Source organism: Trachemys scripta, chromosome 8 (assembly GCF_013100865.1).
Source record: "Trachemys scripta elegans isolate TJP31775 chromosome 8, CAS_Tse_1.0, whole genome shotgun sequence".
Classification (NCBI taxonomy): Eukaryota; Metazoa; Chordata; order Testudines; family Emydidae; genus Trachemys; species Trachemys scripta.
Window position 1 is genome coordinate 66,191,995 of NC_048305.1, and position 21,485 is coordinate 66,213,479.

Here is a 21,485-nt window from a genome sequence, read left to right on the forward strand (position 1 = left end):
CTTCTTCGGATGCATCCGAAGAAGTGAGGTTTTTACTCACGAAAGCTTATGCCCAAATAAATCTGTTAGTCTTTAAGGTGCCACCAGACTCTTTGTTGTTTTTGTAGTGCCTGTAGTGTACACGCCAAGTGTAGATATAGTCTATTCTCTGCCATAGACTCCCTCTATGACTTTCAGCAGGTCACTTCTGCCCACATTTTCCAAAATATCCTATAATTTTGCGTGTTCAACTTTAGAAACCTATGGGGAGTCTTATTTTTGATAGACTCCAAAATATCATAGTTGCTATTCAACCTTGCATATGGAAAGACACAGTCCCGGTATTCAAGGGTATATAATTTAAAAAGACAAAAATAAATAATGTGGGGAAAGGATGCAAGTTACAAGCATGTGGTCACCGGAATGTATGGCACATGGTTTATTAGTTCCAGGTTTGCTTGTTTTATTCTTTGGTTGGGCAGGTAGGAGAATAATGAAGAAATAAATTGGACAGAAGGAAGGGAGGAAGAGGTGAAGGCATGAGGAGAAAAGAGAAGAGGAAAGAAAGAGGAGAGAGTGGGAAGTTCAGGCATCTGACTGCTGATAGGCCAAAAAAGTCCAAGTGTAAATGTCAGTGGTGACCTCAGGAGGCTGAGGCTGAAGGGTGCTTCAGCTGCTGCGTATGTGATTAGGAGGCAGAAGGAGAACAAAAGTCTTCAATAGAGCACCCAAGCAGTTTGTGTACATCAACTATACTACTGTATTTGTCCATACATTTTCCCTACAGCTGAGTCCTATGAGAAACAGGGTTCAATATATAATAAATTTAAGAATTTTATATATGGCCCACTGAAGTCGATAGGGATTGGAGCAGGACTTAAATTAATTTCTACTTTGAAAAGTGGCTTGGTAAATATGCTGCTGTGGGGTTTCCTTTTTACTGTGTCTCAATTATTTCAATGATAAATGTCCTCAGTTTAAAAGTAGTAATGGCTTTTGTTTTATCTGCCAGCCCTGCAAATTCAACCTGGGATCTGAGAGTCAAGCTGGCTTCATTTCTTTTCATGTATCATCACCAGTAATAAAGATTCTGGAGGTCAAATTAGGCCTAGTGACATCTGTACAAAACTCCTTGTCTTCTGGGGTTACACAAGCAGATGTGATAGGAACTTAGTAAATATGCTGATGCACAAAGAAGGAAGGAACAGAATCCAGCTCACTCTCTCCTAGTCATATTTATCTGCAGAGCTTAAACGGAGTATGAAGCAGTTATAAAATATTTTGGCACAAAAGTAAGTAGATATGATTCTGAACACTTATAGGGAGCATATCTGTTGTGGAAGTGTGGATCATATTATGGTCTTTTAGAATAGCAAGTTACTTTAAAGTATTGTAAATACAGCACAAAACCTATTGCTATAAAATATTGTCAAAATCTACCTGTTTCAAATTTTGCAGTCCAATGTGATTTTGGAAGTCTAAGGCCTGGTCTACACTAACCCCCCAATTCGAACTAAGGTACGCAACTTCAGCTACGTGAATAACGTAGATGAAGCTCGAAGTACCTTAGTTCGAACTTACCTCGGTCCAGATGCGGCAGGCAGGCTCCCCCGTCGACTTCGCGGTACTCCTCTCGCCGAGCTGGAGTACCGCAGTCGACGGCGAGCACTTCCGGGTTCGACTTATCTCGTCCAGACAAGACGCGATAAGTCAAACCCAGAAGTTCGATTTGCTTGCCGCCGAACTACCGGGTAGTGTAGACCTAAGCTAAGAGAAGAGAGGCAAGGAAACATTGGAAAAAATGTAAAAACATTTTAAAAAGGAACCATTTAAGGATTTTCATCTCTAAAGTACTTACTCCACTTTCTTTGACATCTTCTGGAAAAATTCTCCTCTCTTATCTTAAAATGTTGAGAATATTAGCATTCTCATTTGTGGAACTAGAGTAGGAGCCGAGAACTCCAAAATCCAGAGAGGAGGGAGTGGAATTATGGGTTCTGTGCATGTGCATGGCCAGTTGGTTCATGTGATACAGACAGGAGTGGCTGGTGAAATGAAGTAATAAAAATTAATTAACATTCTTTGAAAAGTACTTACACAGCTCCTGCACAGTAACCATTTTTCAAAGTTAAATCTCTCATTCCCTTTCATTTTTCTTTTCAAAATTCCCAAACCAGTGAGAGCTCTCTATAGATTAATAGCACACCAAATTTCAGTGTTTCAAGTTTGGAACATGGGGGGGGGGGGAAATCTCTCTGAAACCTAAATATTTTCCCCCTCTAAAGGCCAGACCCATTTTTTAGAAAATATGCAAAAGTGTTTTCTTCAGAACCCAAGTGTGCTTATCTTGTATGCAAAGTTTCAGCTTAGAGCACAATTTGATGACAAAGATATGAACCCCTGAAAATTGAAGATTTAGTGGGAATACTGACAGACTTTTACTGTGACTATAGGGCTGCTACTGGCACCACTATAATAATTTTTTTGTCTTCATCTTCAGAAGTAAACTATAGAGAACACAAATTCTATGTTTGACAGAATAGCTATTGCTAGTTCTTGTAAAACATGTAATATATTCCAGAAGACCTAAGGGTGTACTCTCCAATAAGGATGGAAAAAGATGTGCGCCCCACTGTGAGCTCACAGTAAGGCTGTTTCATGTAAAAAGTTGGTAATTAGTCCCTGAGTGAATAAAGTAGATGAGATAAGAGATTGGACTTACTGTAGCAACACAACATACATTTTCTAGTTGCTAGAATTTAAAGGGTGTTTGGGTGGGAGGGGGGGTCTATTTCTGCTCATTTTATTTTACAAGTTTTTAAATCTTGGAAACTAATTTGTTACATTAAGCTTAAACATGTGTACTTTAAAATCTCACTAAGAGATACAAAGATAGATAAGAGATATATAGAAATTGGTTGAATAATTTTATAAAAAGTACCAGAGATTTTCTTACTATACATGTCAGGTGAATTTCATCCCAACTGATTTCAATGTGATGACTGGTGCTTTATCCACATAAAACATTAGTGGTTATTAGAATCTGTAGTCAGAAGATAAATATTTTTTATAATTAAATTAAATCTCATTACCCAGAGGTACAATCACAAACTTAGTTAAAAAAAAACCTACCATAATAGCTAGAATAAAAGAAAATCAAAATTACAGTTAAGTACCACATTATGAATAATCAGCTAAATACACAATCATCAGGAAGCAGCAATGGGCCCAATAGTATAATAATCTTCTTTGCTCTAGCCTGCAAAGCTGAAGAAGACAACAGAAATACCTTACATTTTCTATTTTCCCTTCATTGTTACTCATCCTCGTCAGAGGTGGACCTCTCCCCACCTTGTCTATCTCTTTAAAAGATATTTACATTATTTATTACTGTGACTACTTTTAAGTAAATCCATAAGTGTTCCATGAAAAAAATTATGAAGTAAATGCTATATTATATAGCGGTACTGGACATCACAATGAAGCCTATATCATGTGTTCCCATGATATCAGTGCCTCATAATTATCTCCTGTGTTTTTCTACATTTGTTTTGCGCATAATTTGTGAGACCAAGGGGGTTTTCCAAGACCACAGTCAACTGTAATACTTTATTAAGAATACCTCTCTAGAGCAAATGCATTAAGAAGTGTATTTTCAACTTGAATATGTGGCATTTTAGCCACAATACTAGCATTGGTGTTTAATGTCATCGTTAATTGAAATTATATATATGGCATTCCCAGAGTGGTTATCACTGTTCTATAATGCTTAAAGCCCTGTGCACAGAGGTGAGAAAATATCACAGAGACAGATTCTGCCCTCACCGCCATGCATCCTCCATTAAATCAAATCAAGCCACTGAACTCACAAAGGGTCGCATAGGCGTAACTAATGTCATAGGTCACAGGTAGCACAAGTGTAACTGAGGGCAGGATGTAGCCCCACTGACTCCAAAATGATACCGGCACATCTGGCAGCAGAATAGGTCTCTCAATAGCACATACTTTGCCTCCATATCTTAAACAAACAACAAGATAAGAAGTATGTGTATTTTCAGACTTTGGTTGTTCTTCATCTCTGCTAAGAACTGAGTGGTTTTGTGACGTTACAATTGAAAACACAGTAATATTTAAGAACATAGAACAGATGTCAGGATTAAACTTGTGTTCTTTAAAAATATAATAATATTTTAACCTAAAATAGGGCTTAATCCAAAATCTATTTAAGTCGAAAGATGCCCATCAATTTTAATAGGCTTTGGATCAGGTCCACAGTCTCTGAAAGCAGCCATAGCTCAAAAGTTACATTTATAAGATGATGTTTGACATACTGATTTTGTAACGTCATTGTTCATTTAATATAGTCTAAACTGCAAACTCCCTATTTATCTGTTTGTCTTTTACTTCACCTGCAGTGTCTGTGGGAATTTCTTACATTGTAGCAGCAAACTGAGATTGTATTTCACATTTGAAAGTAACCCATTTTAAATAATTCTGATAGTTGGTAATGTTAGTATTCTTAACAATCTCCCAGAAACATATTTAAGACAGATTTTTAAACCATTGAAGAATTGCAAAATAACTTGAGAGTGTCATTACTCTTCTAAAATGCAAATAGCAGTGGTAATTTATGCAGAGCAGTACAACCTTTCACATTTAATTCTGTGCACTTTGTTTTCTGTAGACTAGAAAAAATGAAATTATGTCATTTCCCACACAAGATGTTGCAAAGAGCAAAAGTGATTAATTACAGCCACCTGGAGGACATCTAGTTTGCAATTATGAGCATTGAAACAATGTCTTTAAAAACAATGCATGGTATATTTTTATAATATAATGCAAACCTGATTATCCAAAGATCTCTGGGGACACCAGAAAACTTTGGATAACTGAGGGTTTGGATAACTAGGGGAGGTGGCTGATCAGGCTTTGAAGTCTGGTTTCTAGAACCCACAGCCATGGATAGAACCTGCTCCAATTTTAGGGATTTCCCACTGGCTTCCTTGAGGCCAGCCAGCAATTTAGGAGGAGGTTGTGCTCCCAGTTGCTTAGGCCTGCAGCACAATAAAGAGGAGGCAAGTGGATTGCCCAGGGTTGATTAGTGAACTCAGCTCAGTGTAGAGGCATAGGCTGTTCCTCTCTTCAGACAGAGAGTGTAAGGGCCAAATACACCTTGGTCACAGGAGGCCTCACACACAATGTCAAACTAGCACTTTGAAGGAGCAAGGTGCAGAGTAACCACGGAGGGAAACTTAATATTTTCAGCAGGAAGAGTGACCAGATGTCCCGATTTTATAGGGACAGTCCCGATTTTTGGGTCTTTTTCTTATATAGGCTCCTATTACCCCTCACCCCCATCCCAATTTTTTACATTTGCTGTCTGGTCACCCTAGCAGCAGGCATACATAGTAGGGATTTGGGGCTATGGGACAAACCACATAGAGAGCTGTGTATGCTACTCTGAGGGGTAGCCGTGTTAGTCTGAATCTGTAAAAAGCAACAGAGGGTCCTGTGGCACCTTTAAGACTAACAGAAGTATTGGAGCATAAGCTTTTGCGGGTGAATGCCCACTTCATCAGACGCAAGTGTATGCTACTGTAGCCCCAAATCTGCAGTAATGGCCATGCAGAAACTTCAGGGTGGTTCAGACCTTGTTGCCTGGTTGGAATGGGAAAATTCTGTCCTCCAATCACCTCCAAAGTCTTCCTGAACACAGCAGAATTTATTTGGGCTCTGCACAGGAACCAGGCTTTGCTCCATCAGAAGCACTTTCAGGAATAGGTGCCGATGGACCTGATCTCTGGCATGGAACCTGAAAAATTGATTTGGGATGCAAAGCATACCAGTCACAGATAGCAGGTTCTTTCTCTAGCAACTACATAGATTATTATTTAATAAATGAGATTGGTGAATCACATGAATAGAGTTTTTATTTAAACCACCCAAATCATTCATGCAACTGAACAAAAATCAGGTGCCTAGAAACAGCCAGTCCCTAGTGTTGTCATAATCAAAATTCTGAAGACATAGGAAACAGATAAAAATAGATATAGTCAGTGGAGTACACCATAATCTGGAAGTGATGGTCCAGTTTATATCAGCTTCTCAGATGCTCACCAAAGATCAGATACACCCCTTCTTTATACCCCTTTCTTTCCTTGCATCTAAACATGACTAGGACCATATTTGACAATGGTTCAGCCCCTACCCGTTTGTTATATTCTTGGAAACCTTGTTTGGTATGCTGGCTATCCATAATTAACTTTCCGTGGTTGGCCTCACTGTTAGGTCAACCCCTTGCCCACTACATCAGTGCAGTCAGCTCCATGGATACATGTACCCCAAAATCCAGCAAAAAAGCCACTCTATAACTTGTTTTTCACTTCTTTGTGGCTAACTTGTTTGTCACAAGATACAAATCACAAAAAGTCCCCAAAACTGGTGACCCTAGGTGACTTCTTAATGCTAACTCCTGATTTAGTTATGCCATTTTCTTACAGGTCTTGCTAGGTCTCACCTTTTTGCCAAGCCTGTAATTTATACTGTGTGTTCATCTACTTGCATTTCAAGCACTCTTATCCTTACTCTTACCTATTAAAAGAATTAAAACACATTCTAGCATTAAAATAAATTAGGTCAAAGCTTGGGCTTGAATGCCACATGTATCCCAGGCCATTGGTGGGTTTGGGGGGCCAAAACCATTTTTGCTCTGCATAATGAAAAACTCCATTCACCTCCCTTCAGCAATAAGATTGGAAGGAGACTCCACAGGTCGGAATTCAGCAAGTTCCCTGCCTACTATGCTGGATAAACCTGCACAGGAGAAAATTTGGCCTCTTAAGTTTATGTTAATTAACATTGTGTTTCTTGTTAACATTCATTTATGTCATAATGTTATGCTAACAACCAAGACATGTTCTCACAGCAACTGCACCTTGACCACTGCATAAAGCTGTTAAATTAACAGCATCTGATGCATACATGTAAGCAGGATGATTTTAGTTATCCTGAAATTTTTAATTTCTAGATTTTGTTTTAGTTTCTAACTATGCTTTCCATTAATGTTGTCTTTTGCATTGAACGGAACTTTAATTTACACTTTTTTGAATAAAAAAAAAGCTCAGCATCTCAAGGACTATAATACTGCAACGTAGACACATCAAAATAAGTATACCACCAAACTACCTTTTATGGAAATAAAACAGATATGAATAGTTCAGTAAACCATCTACTTCAACATTCCTAGAAAGCTTAGAGGTGCTGTATAGTAACTGTAGATAATCATATGTTGTTAGAATGAACAATTTGCCAGTGCCCACCTCACCAGTGTGAATGACAGTTGTCCAGTAGCAAAGAAGATCAATGTAATCAAAATTTATAAACCATATTCAGGTTAAAGGGCACTTTTCTTATCTTTTATTCTGTCCAAAGGACATGGGTTTTATTTTATAAAGATCATTAGTCATTGAAATATATATTTTAGAGAGTTTCTAGTAGGTAAGATTATTTTGGCAGTCACTGGAGTGTACCAGATGGTTCATTAGCATAGGCTAGACAAGTCAAAAGCTTTCAGAATCATTTAGAAAATGTCAAACAGAAACAAGAACCCTGTCACTTTTTATTAGAATTAACTACATCATACCCTGGACACAGATTTCACCTTGGGTCAGAAAAATTAATACGGAATTATATGAATTGTTTAATATACTGGGTTAAAGATAGGTCTTCCTCTGGGGACTCATTTGCTGGCAATATATTATGGTCATCTACTTCAGAAATCTTCAACCTTTCCTTTTGTAAGCTATGAAAAGAGTTGACCTTGCTCAAAATCCATTGGTATCTAATTGATTTGAGGTATATGCAAAATTTCAACAAGACAGTCTGCTAGAGTTCTTTTGTGATCATTTTCCCAGGAAAGTTGGGGAATGGATTTACTGAATATTCAGCAGCATGTAAAGTAGGCTTTTGTCAAGAGAAAAAAAAACATCCTTTAAGTAAAACACTGCTTTAGTAAACAGGAATTCAAATGCAATTGAAATGTTACTTTCTTTTTCCCCCATCAGATGTCAAAAACCTTGAGAACTTCCAGCTTGTGGAAGGTGTTCAGGAACAAGTGAATGCTGCTCTGCTGGACTATACAATGTGCAACTATCCACAACAGACAGACAAATTTGGCCAACTTCTCCTGCGGCTACCAGAAATCCGGGCCATCAGTATGCAGGCCGAAGAATACCTCTACTACAAACACCTGAATGGGGATGTGCCATGTAATAACCTTCTCATTGAAATGCTGCATGCAAAGAGAGCATAAATTATACCCATTAGAGCTTCTGCTTTCAAGAAAAAAAAATACTCTGAACTGCTCCAAGCAACGCTAATTAAAAACTTGGTTTTAAGACTTTGCAAAATGGTATAATAATCAAATACTTAATAGTAAATAAGTGATGTATCAGGGTATTTGTATTGCAAACTGTGAATCAAATGCTACACATCCCCAAAGGAATCTGTATAGGACTTTGTACTGGAATGAAACAAGCTTATAAGTGGATCTATCACCAATGTCAACATGAAAAAAAACGGAACAATTCTTGTATATTTAACTTTTCTGATCGCCACTATGAAGAAATTTAGGAACAAACTGATCTGTGTTATTAAGCTAATATAGTGGAGAAATTGAGTGCACTAAAATCCTTCATTGTACAGCAGGACTTCTAAAACAACTCTAAAGGATGCAAAACTGCACCACTACCATCTTCTATCATCCTTCCAAGGACCCAACACTTACTTTGCCTGTGATAAATGTTGTGGCACCTATTCAATCTGTAATAAAGGTCTGGAGTAGCCACATATTATATAGTAGCTCCACCAAATCATAAAAGCCTGGTTTTGAATGTCTGTGTCTCAGGCCTGCAAATAGATAATATGAAGAGTCTGTTAATAAGTTAGCTTGACATTCTTAATATGTTCTGAAGTTTGTTTTTTGTGTGTTCATGTAATTAAATCAGGCAGTATCCCTCTTCTACTAATATTACATGGGATGGCTATAAAATATCACAAATAGTTTCTCCTATGCAAATTTGCTAATTCAACCATGTTTCAATTACAGTATCAATGCTCTGGCATTGTCTAAGATTTTCATGCCAAATAAGTTTGCTGAAGTTTTTAAGTCTTTTAGCCATCCTGTTTAAAGTTAGTTTCTTTTAAAAATAAATAAAATCTTCTCAGATTTCAAATGGTAACATTGCTAAATAATGCAAGTCAACATCTAAAGTGCATTTAGCTATGCAAAAAAACCACAACAATCAAAATGTATGAGCTGATGAAGTCAAACTGCTTGCTAAGAAGTGATCTTTAAAATTATCAAGAAAAGACAAAAGTAAGTTTTAAACATAATTTAAATAAAACAGTTTTAAAAAAAAAGTTAGGTAATTAAAATATTCTTCATGGGTAAAGAAGAGTGATACTGCCATGTCTATGTAGACCAAAGTCTGCTGCAGAACAAATATTGGAGAAGGACAAATAATTACATCTCTATCCAAATGAAGATATCAGTATTATAACATGTAGTGCCACAGTTATGAAAGTCTTGCCTTATTTCATTATCCTAAAAGGTAACTGGGCAAATGTGGATCAACATACGTTTAAAATAGAGTATTAATACTTTACATTAAAAAGAACCCTAGTGTTTACATTCTTTAGGTCCTGTGGGAAAAAATCTGTGATAAGATTGCAAAGAAGTGATTCCCTTAGTGTTGCTTTCTGAATGGTAATTATTTTACCAGTACTGAATTACTGTATGTCGTGAGACACTAAAATCAAAAAGGGAATCTCATTTAAACTTTAATTTTTTGAGATTATCGGCTGCACAATCACTTGTAGAAACTGTATAAACTCCTAATCCCTTAATTTTTTTTTCATGAAGATTGCTGGCTTTTGAATAGTTTATTTATATTGTATATCATAGTTTCCACTGTAGACAATTATGATGCTAATTTATTGGTCCTTGGTTTCATCTTTATATAAGATATAGCCAGAATGATAAAGCCAAATATATGTGTTTACTGTAGCATGTCTTCAAGTTAGTGGAACATAGTTCAGGGACATACAAGGGTCTTTACAAATTAAAATCATTCACTTGATTAAATGTCTGTAAATCTTCATAATCCTAAATGTAGTTTATTTAAATCTATTGTAAATTATGTGACTTGTAGCTTCTTCTGGTTTATGTGAATGTAACAAGGTGCATTCTTATCTTAAATTCTTTTCCAAATGTACATTGTATACCAAAGACATCAATTATTTCTGCATTAGTATAAAACAGATTATTTTAATCATCTGTATTAGTCATCTCTAATACTCTGTCCATGTGTAGGGTACAAACTTAGCTAAGCCTAGCGTCAGCAGCACCTAGATGTCTGTCTCACATCATGGAATACCACTCATGCTGTTTTACAGATCAAATGTAATATGAAAACATTTCACCTGAGTATCATGTATAATCAATAGGGATGGAAGCATCACTTGAAAGAATACAAAACAACTAAATTTATAGAAAGTAAGATGTGAATGGCATTTGAGGGTGGTAGTGAAGTTGCTGTGGTCACATATGTACAACATGGGTATAATATTTCTTTTTTCTTTTTCAAGTGTTCATATTCTGTAAATTCTTGATTTGTTTTTATGGAAACACTACAGTGAACCTCACTGAATATTAAAGCTTAAAAAATAAACAAAAATGTGTTGCTAACTGTATATACAGCACCATTATCTATATACAGGACAAGAGTACTAATATAAGGATGTAAAAGACAAGCAACAATTTGCATATAATTTAATGGAAACAGTTTCAGATAAACTATAACATATATTAGCAGTATCTGTGGTTCCAAAAATCCCTCCAGATTGCCCAAAGTTTTCAAACAAAAATCTCCCCAAGTTAATTGTTAACCACTTTGTAACCAGACATTTACTTATGACTGCCTTATTGATTGCAGGACATATTAGTAAAAGCAGACTGAAATACAAAGGTTTTGGCTTTGCCTGGTTTATTATAGTTCTGTATTTGTAAGCGAACAATCTGTAATGTCTGAATATTTGTATTACAGATGTTCTGCAGCTGCCTTGGATTTGAATCCATGCAACTTTTAGAATGTGCAATTAGTTACTTGTTGAAGTTGAAGTTCTCTTACTGTATCAGTGAAATACCTATTGTCATGTCAGTTCTTGCCAGGAGTTATGCATCACCAATGGATTTTTTTCAGTATTTCAATAAATATTGATATGCCCATCCTGATTACTTAAAAATTGTTTTATGATAATCCCATTACATTGGAAACTAAGTCCCAGTCAAATAAAAGTCAGTTACTCGAGCAGGAGTTAAAAAATACTGAAGATGAGGCCAAAGAAAAGGAATAGAAATTTGCATGTATGCAACATTACATTCAGAACCTCAGATATCATGATGAACATGGTGTAGATGCATATGCTGAATGCAATACGCATGACTTGAAAGTGTGGATAAGATAAATCTCCTTTCAAAATAGCATATTTATAGATACATGGTTATATATGTATTTTTAAACAGCATTCTTAGTTTTCTAATAGCAGTTTGATATTCAATGTTACCTACAAAGATAAAAGAGAATCAACTAACAGCATTCAGGGCAACAGCAGAGCTCAAACTAACCTCTCAGCAATGTAAATACATGACAGGGTCAGGGGAAACTCCAGAGCTTCCAACACAACTGCCACAGGACTCTGCCAAAGAGACAGATGTTGCTGCTACTAAAAAAATTATTTTGCCTGCCATTTCAAGAAGATGAGGAATAGTGGTACACTATGATGTGTCAATAGAATCCTACTACTGAGATCAAACACACCTCGCCCCAATTCCTTTTCCAGCTTAAAGTGTTTGTTCTCTTAGGCCCTGATCAGGCTCCCACTGAAGCCAATGTTAAAACTTTAGCAGTGCAAAATTAGGTCTAGAATTAGTTGTGTACAAATATTTTGCTTAAAAAAAAAACAACACAAATTTTAAATTCATTAAAGATATACAAAAATTAAAGATAATATTGTGTGGCTTAGAGGTTGGAGGAATATGTTTTTATTTTGAAGGAGCATAGATTACAAGAAAATTTTGGATCAGCCCACACAGAAGATATGTCAAGTTTAGCAATTTAGCATCACCTAAGAAAAAACTTCCTAATAGCGATATATATGAGTGATGTATTTAGTATCCACAGTACACACAAACTAGGAGGGGATTTTAGCGTTAACTAAGTTTGACATTGGTTCTGAAGCAAGCTGATGTATGTTTTTATTGCAAACATGCAAAGAGAGAGTTCAATGCAACTCAGGTCAACACAGTTCAACACTTAGTGATCTTGACAATTTCCTGGCATGCTAAATAACAGTTTTCTTTAACCCTTCACTGGAAGCCTGTAGTTTAGTCTCTAACATAAGCTATATTAACAATATTTTCACTCTCACCAAAGCATTTGCTGTGTGCAAGATTTTCTATGAAAGGTAGTAGCTCATTGTGTAAAGTTATTGTGTAGAAATTATCTGCTAATATCTAAGCTGTCAATATTTGTAGGTCCAAGAGTGTTAAAGTAACAATGATCATAGCGTGGTTCAGCCAAGTTACAGCAGCATTATTAAGTATTGAGTATACACGGTATTAAGCCAGTCTTATAGAGGTACTCTAGTGATGCTGGAATGATTCAGGTCACCTGTGTGTCCTCTGCGATTTGCATATATGCTGAATAAAAAAATATTTGTAACCCTTCTGCCAGGTGTTGCTGCGGACACCAAGGGCCAGATCCAATATTGAGGGGTTACTTTTAACATTAAAAAACAGAACTAGCTTAAACCTCCACCCAGAAAGCTGGGAAAATTAACCACTGCCTCTGGGTGCCTCTAAGAGGCAATACTTCCCCACTCACAAGCACTGAGTCTGTGTATAACAAAAGGAAACTTATTAAGAGCAGGAGGAACTCAGGATTAATTTGGGAAACGACTGCACCACTTACTCAAAAGAATGCAAACCATAATTAAACACCCACCCTGCAGTATCATGGGAAATAGACCTTTGCCTCTGTTTCTCACACTGTGGTGTCAAAGTCTGATGGACAAATGTCCCTTTAACATGCCATGCCTCTTTCCCTCCACCACACCCGCTCACAGTTGGTTGTCTGAGATCAGTGAAGTCCCAGAATTCAAGGATGTGCACGTAGGTTCACCTCCCACCCCTGAATGGGAGACGGAGGAGGATGGTTTGAGCAATGCCTCTGCTCATCCCGGTCACTGTGGTCTCTGCCACTGTTTGCCTTTGTCATTGCCACCTCTGCTTCTAGCTGCCATGCTGTGTTCTGCAGTTCCACCACTTAGCCCAGTTCTTAGTGGTTTCAGCTCTTAGTGATGTCACTGGGTAGGTCTTTTCCCCCAGTTCATCAATAGATGGCAGGGGAGAGCTCACTCAGACTCTGGCTTACATATTAGTTTAAGTATAGCAATTTGCCATTAATATAAAAGAGATGCGCTAACTGACACAAGCTTGGGACAACCAGGTCCTCATCCACTCGTGTAAATTGATGCAACTCCATTAATGTCAATGTCAGTTTACCCCAGCTGAGCACCTGTCCTAGGTTTACTAACAGAGCCAGCTGCAGAGTAACCATCAGCTTCAAAGGGACCTCCAGCTGTTACACTCTGGGTATAATGAAGAAGTCACAAAGCAAAAGCAACAGGGTGGTAGGATGCAAGTGTAACGCACACGCCTTCTGGGTGTGGTGTTCTGTCCCATCTAGTGGCACTGAGACCACTTAAAGAGAGAGAGTTAAATGAGTCTGGTCTACAGCCCTAACTAACAGGCAGTTGGCTTTTAGCTCATGCAGTAGAGGCTCATGCCCTAAGCTTCAGAGGCACCAAGTTCGATCCCGCCCACCAGCTACTGGGGTCTGTCGGGATTATACAAGCTCTTTAATCAATCCTGTGGCTCAATCTTGCTGTCACAGGCCAAAGCATCCATTTCATAGTGGCACGTTGAAATTAGTGGGAACTTTGCCCAAGTCAGAACAGCGAAGGGACGGCAGGATTTATCTCCATAACACCACATAAAACGGAAAGGGAACCAGTGGCATCAAATTATTTTTTTACAGGTTCTTTTAGAGTAAGCTGCAGTGGCAGAAAAGGTTTACCACATTATCCTCTGTTTAGCAGCCATTGGCCGTGTGAAACCCAAGTGCATACTCATAAACTGAGTGCTAAACTCTCAGCTTCACAATGTGTTTAGAAACGGCTGTCCTAAAGATGGAGTACTTTGTCTTCTTTCCAAAATGGATGCCCTCTCCTTTGATAACGGGTCTAATCTGTTAGTTATCAATAATTATATTTAACGTGCTGCTGGCATTGAGACATTATGCATCAACATCTCCCTAGTGATATCAGTCAATATTACTTTCCTATGGGAATACTCCACCCCTAGCATGCAGCCTCACACCCAAGCCAGACTCTGATGAGATTCTATTAAGGAAGGGTGAATGGAAGAGTCGCATATTGGCAACACCCCCTGGCTTTACCCATGGTCTATATGCTCCCTTGTTTAACATTTGGAAAGTGTTTTGAGAACATCAGCAATAATGCACAGGATTTGTAATATGCATCATCACTTTCTTTTAATTATTTGTAGGACATTTCCAGACTGACTATTTGTTGTATATATTGTCTTTAATATTTCCAAAAGAAATAAAATGGAAATTTCAGCAGTGCTTTACAGTAGTGGTGTAAGTATTTTAAAGATGAAAACATGATAAAGGGCCCCCGAGTGTTGTTAACCAGTGCTTTTACTGACCAATACATTCTTCTACTTCCAGAGCCCTGCGACACTAGAGTGGGGGAGAATGTTCTTGTGACCACTGGATATAATGGAGTGAGGTCAGTTCTCGGGAGAGTTAACTGGTGTTCTCCCATCTTCCTTCAGTGTAGTCTTCAGAAACATAAGCACCATTGATGGAAGTCATGCAGCATCAACCTAGAAGTAAAAAGAGATTCAACAGAAGGAAAAACTGACTGTTCTGGTAAAATGTGTGTTTAGTTGCCAGAAATGCAGACTGGGGGGGGGGGGGATTCCCTTCTCCAGCTGTCAGGGTAAGCTGTAATCCATCCCAATATAAAAGTAGTTTCAGAGTTTTCATTCCATCCATGGGTCCAGCAGGGCCCATAATCTTTTTAAATTAACCTACAAATAGGTGGCTATTGCATATTTCTTTAAACTGACTGCCATACAAGCACTTCATATTCTGACTTGTAAAGGATCACAGATAGACCTAAAAACTAGATCTGGAGATTTCCAGTGCAGATTCTAGATATTATAGTACCTAGCACAATATATCAGAATTCCATAAAGTTGAGAGGCTTCTATCATGCAATTCCAGGTGAAAAGCTGTTTTCCTTACCATTCATCATTCTCAGAAGCCATATAAGAGTGAAGTGGGTAGGTATCTTACAAGTGAAGTTGAAATGGCATTTTCATTATTAAACTCCTGTTTTCAGAAAATTATAATAAATTCCTTCAGGGATAAAGTTTGATATGATGGCATCTCAGCTTGGGAGAAATTTCTTTTGCAGAATTTGAAGAAAACTAATTTCTCTTTGTTGTTATACTTAATTTGGTTTGTTTGTTTTATTTCAGTGGTTCATTGTAGGATAGACGTTAATTTCCAATGTGAGCATGCTTTCAGAGTGGGACTTCTCTTTCTTTGAGCTCAGATCCACCAACCCTTTAGACTTTGCTTTTGAAGTACTGCAAAAGTGAGAAGCTGGAGATTTCCACTTGCTCTGTGATTTACATTCCCCCATGATGCCAGTTTCCTGTTTTTCAAGTACTGCGGGAAAGTTTTCCAAATATGATACAAAATTCAACAGAGCATAAGAATACAAGTCAGTCAGTCCAACGTAGCCTGATAAACAGTGCAAAAATAACACTGTGATCCTCAAGAGCAAAGGATCTCAGACTTGCTGGTAAAAACTGTAGTGTGTGCCATGGACCCAAGCTAGTTCAGGACTTTGTAATTTGTCAGTTCTTGATTCCTTTATTACCATACATGTATAACATATACAACCAACTGCACCTGGTGCCATGTCCCTTTGGGAAGACCACAACCTTGTGGAACTTCATGATTCTGTCTAGGTCTATATGCAGCAAAGGATGGAAGAAGTTCTTCAATGCACACTACAGACTGATGAAATTAATACTCTGCAGTTCTGTAGCATCTTTTATCCAAGGCTCAAAAGCATTTTTACTAAAGTAGGTAAGTACATTGAGACAGAGAGAGATAAAAGGGACAAAGTTTCAAGTGTCTTCTAATTTAGGGGTTCCTATCTTGAGATAACTACTGGCGTAGTCTAATTTCAGAGGTAGTGATCAACTTGATTCCAGTTGGAGTGTTGGGTACTCTCGTATTACTCGAGCTAACAGATGAGCTGGAGGACTATTTGCATTAGCATTCCATAATGAGAAATATGCAGTTGTGTCCATGTCTAGGTTAGTGTGAACACAGCCCATAAAAATGTAACAGGAAGGAGATGGGGTAAGGGAAGAGCAGAGAAAGAACTTGGAATAAAAATACAATACAATTAGAAGGAAGCACAGATGCAGAATATGACATTTATGTTTCATAAATATTTAAACTTAATTCACTTTTCTAGAAGAAATAAAACTAAACAAAATGCTGGATTATTACCATTGCTTTAAGTCTTGTATAAATTATTGTTTATGTATTTCGGGGAGCTGCTATATAAAGTGACATTGTTATTAATTTACATCTAAATACATCTAAGCTTTGTTTTACACAATCTATACAAATGGAAGGTTAAGAAAACCAGAGCATTGTATAATTGATTAAATATGTTCAATCAATTCATTCAGATCATGCTGTGAAAACTGAAGCCTCTGATTAAATTAGACCGTTTTTTATTTAAAATCATATAGTATGATTGTCTCACAAACTATTAAGAAAATGCAAACTGTAAAAAGATTGTTTTCTATTTAGAATATAAGCCCCCAAAATATGATCAAAAGACTTTACAGTGAAGTCATTTTTTCTACAGAACAACTTCTCTGTGAGTAAAAGTTCACTGTAACTGGATGTACAGTTCACATTTTGCAAAGCATGGAACTCTCGTTCTACTTCATTGTAAACAGAACTTCATAAATTCAAGTTCATTAAGGTCCTGACCCAGCAAAACATTGAAGCATATCTTTAACTTTGAGTCCATGAATAGTTCTGTTGATGTCAATGGGACTACTTGTGTTCTTAAAGTTAAGCACGGATTTAAGAGCTTTGCTGGATTGTGGCCTAAGGGAGAAACTCAGCTGGTGTGGAGACCCCAGGCATGGCCCCCTTGCATGACTTACCACCAAGACATGTGTACTAGATGGGACATCTACCTCAAGTTCTTAATTCTCTAATTAAGTAATTAACTACTTAGTCTCCTGGCACATCACTCATCAATGCAATGATTTTATTTTGTTTCTATTCCTTTTGGAAAATGTGTGTGCTTGTTTTTAACTTCCAGTTCGGTTCATCATTCATCGCCACCCATCTATTCCATTCTAATTCCAATGATTAATTCACTCAGGCTCTCCTATTCAGACCAAAGTCTTTTTTAACTTGAATGCACTTCTGTTTCTGTCTCCTGTTTGCTGTTTTCTCACCTCCCTCTCCCTCCCCTCAGTCTCTCCCCTAAATCTGTTCTCTATGTAATCTCTACATCATTTCTCTCCTTGTAGCCTCTTTTTTCTGTGTCTCAAAGAAAGCTTACAAATCAACTGAACAAAATGTGTGAAAGTTGTCATGAATATTACCTATGTGACCTGAAAATAGTTTCAAGGATTCAAAATAACATGCCTACTGTGTTTATAAAGCAGCAAAATGACCAAAACATGTCAAAACAGGAAAAGCAACAGCTGGCCCTGGTCAGATCAGCCTGAAGAATCATCCAGCCAACAGCAAAGACAAGGTCATTGGTCAGCCTGCTGCATCTTGGCTCAAGTGAAACTACAGAATCAAATACCTATCCGTATTTAGTAAATTTGTTTTCAGAAAAAATGACATCTGAGAATTTTAGTTCATGAACTGGATCTCAGGATGAACTGTTATTGGTCCTCAGAAGTAACACTGACACCACTTTATCACTATCATAATTAATTAATTTAGCACCAACAATGTGCTTAGCTTTCTCCAGTGCCTACAAATAAAACAGTCTTTGCTGCAAAGAGTTTACAATACAGGATAGATGGGACATCTAGAGGTGAGGAAACATTAATGTGGATTTTGTCTGTTTTCCTAAACTTTGTTATAACACTTATTGTGTGTCTTGCAGGGAAAAAAAGTTGCATGATTTCTTGCAGTACAAATCATACAGGGCCATCCTTACCCATATGCAAAATACGCAGCTGTGTAGGGAACCAAATTTCCTGGTGCCCTGAGCAGCTGCGTGCTGCTCCAGCCCCTGCTCCACCTCTAGGAGCATTCAAAGACCCATCTACACAAATGTTTTCAACACTATGGTCAAGTGAGGAAGCTGCATATATGAAACCCTACCATCAAGCAGAGTTTTGAAAACTACTACTAAATTCATTTAATTGCATAACATTTTTCTTATTTCTTCAATAGACACAGACTGTATCATGGAGCACATTGTTCTTATATAAATTCATAGTATATTTACATATGCAAATGAAGTTCAATAAAAAGAACTTTGGGGGTTGAAGGCTACATAAAAAGTAATTATGCAAAACAAGAACAAAATTCCAAAGAGGAAGTGAAGTCAGATATGCAAGGGTAATAGAATTAAGGCCAAGGATACTGTGAAAGCTAGGCTGATCTTCCCAATAGTTGCTCTGTAGTTTAACTCTATCCAAGTTTCAAAGCTATAAGAAAGGTCACCCTAACCAATATAGCTAGTCAAAATATAGTGAAGATTTTTTTTGTTTGTTTTGTTTTATTTGGGGAGGGTAATATGCATAGGTGCGGGAAATAGGATTTGGTTGGCTCTCAGCACCCTCGCTATACAAATTGTTTCAGCACCCCTGATTATACACGTACAAAATGTAATCACACCAAAATTTAAATCAGATACAACACACAGAATTTGACATTTTTGCCCTTAATAGTATAACCTATTATGAAAAAATATCTTTATCTTCTCTCTTTCCTTACCTTGCAGAACTCTTGCCAACCCAGCATTTTAGTTTTTTTGCCCCTTCAATGGGTTAGTCTTCAATATTAGAAATTAGACAGGGTCATCTCCCAGCAACTAATCTCAAGCTTCAAAATTCAGATCTGAACTTCCATATGTCTCTGATTTTTGGAGATCTTGGGTTTTGAATAGTACCCATGTCTAATTCCAATGGTAAATACATGTTCTAATGGTAAATACTATTTCACCTTGGAAACTACAGTATGTACCCCTTCAGAAATTGTTTACAAGCAGCCCTTCCACAGAGAATACCAATGTTATACTGTTGATTAACATCCTTTCTTTTCCTTATTGAATGAACTGTTAAAAGACCAAGACATTTTGCAGAGATAATATGAACTGAAATATATGGAGCAGTTGTTACACGCCAACCTATCAAACACTTATGATAGCTTCATTACCGATCTAAGTCCAACCAAAGCAATTCCTTCAACTTTGTACAAGACAATCTGAAGAAGACTCTGCTGGGGGAGTACTGTGCAATTCACTATCTTACCAAGCCAGAATTAATATGCATAATATATCTTATTTGCTGGCTGGTCAATCCCACGGCTGCAAAATCTTAGGTCCAAGAAAATCAATCCAAGACAGCACAGCATTGAAAGGTACAGATATTTACTTTATGGTGCCATTTAAAAAAAAAAATAAAAGCCAGAATTTAGAGTTCAAAGTGATAGCCTCTTTGGAAATAAAATCCCACCCATTAGTTCAGAAATTTGATCTCATCATGTATTTGTTGGATAATGACTTTGGGGGGGGTGTATGATCCTGCATGAGGAAACGGTACGTTGAATATTAAATTACTAATTATTGTTTGATTTGTCCTTATTCCTTTCTTCTATCAGGAAGTTCACTAATTATTTTTAAATTTAATTTTGGATGAACCTATAACAACAACAGAACTTTGTGATAAAAAAGTGATGATACTGTGCTTTTAAACATAACCGAAAACATAATAAATAGAGGTGCTTCCCACACATATACAGAAATCTTCACTGTTGTATTGCTATGAAGGACTTAGCCTAAAGACAATTTACACTGAAAACTAAGAGTCTGATTTGCCCCTTGCCTACACCAGTTTTACGTGGCTATAACTCAAAGAAGTTACTCCTGATTTTCACCAGTGTAAGCAAGAAGAGAATCAGACCCTAACCTTTAGTCTAAAAAGACAGTTTCATTTTTTCTATAAATTTTATACCTTGTCAAGTTATTGATCAGAACAGGGATCAGACTATAAATGGGAGGCTTGCAACCCATGATTTTCCTGATTTATTTTGCTGTTATTTGATATTTCTAAGCGAAAGTAAAAGAAATGCCTGCTCAGAGTCACAAGACAACATTTTGCAACAGTTGATGTGCAGGAAGTTTTATGCTGAGCTCTAAGAGGTGCTTAGCACACCAACCAAATATGTAGTCTACTGGGTCGCTGAACTATAATAAAAGACACCATTAAGTGAAGCATTTGATGGAGGTGCTTGACTCATTGGGTCGGTGGTTATAGTCATAAGCAACTCCTTGTGAAGCTAATGGATAAAAAAAATAGCTATTTTGATTTCAAAGACCAGCCTCTCTTTTTAGAGTGGGGTACTTGCCAGTTTATAGTAATGCATACAAGTAGTTCTGACACTTAAGCAGAATACAAACTGCCACTACAAGAGATTCAATAATATTTAGGCCAGTAACAAAGAACATTTACAGACACTGTTGCCATCAATGAATTCGTTAAAATAAAACTTTACTACCACTCTCCCACTTTTCCTGGTAGTCTGAGATTACAGCAACTGCTCTCAGGCTCTAGCTGATTTTCAAGAATCATCCTTCCAAACTTGATTGCTTGAACACAAAGGAGAGAGGAGCCATCATGAAGAATCCCCTAGCTATCACCTGAGCTGGAACACGAGCTGTACCAGGGGAAAGAATTGTGCCCAGGCCTGGAAGGTGTCCAGTCTGAGAAAAAACTTACTGAAGCATCTCTGAGGGTGAGATTATCTGTATTCAGTTTGATTAGGCATAGATTTGCGCATTTTATTTTATTTTGCTTGGTGACTTACTTTGTTCTGTCTGTTACTACTTGGAACCACTTAAATCCTACTGTCTGTATTTAATAAAATCACTTTTTATTTAGTAATTTACTCAGAGTATGTATTAATACCTGGGGGAGCAAACAACTGTGCATATCTCTCTATCAGTGTTATAGAGGGCGAACAATTTATGAGTTTGCCCTGCATAAGCTTTATGCAGGG

The 21,485-nt window shown here is 37.2% G+C and overlaps 1 protein-coding gene across 4 annotated transcripts in view; it reads left to right on the top strand.

Moving 5' to 3' along the window:
- Positions 1 to 8,541, top strand: part of NR5A2 (nuclear receptor subfamily 5 group A member 2) — a 125,449-nt gene extending 116,908 nt beyond the window's left edge. For all 4 annotated transcript variants that reach the window (XM_034778862.1, XM_034778860.1, XM_034778863.1 and 1 more), the window contains one exon: positions 8,043 to 8,541. In XM_034778862.1, the coding sequence (XP_034634753.1) occupies positions 8,043 to 8,290 (248 nt within the window). In that variant the 3' untranslated portion in view covers positions 8,291 to 8,541. The remainder of the gene's footprint in view (positions 1 to 8,042) is intronic.
- Positions 8,542 to 21,485: the final 12,944 nt, after the last annotated feature.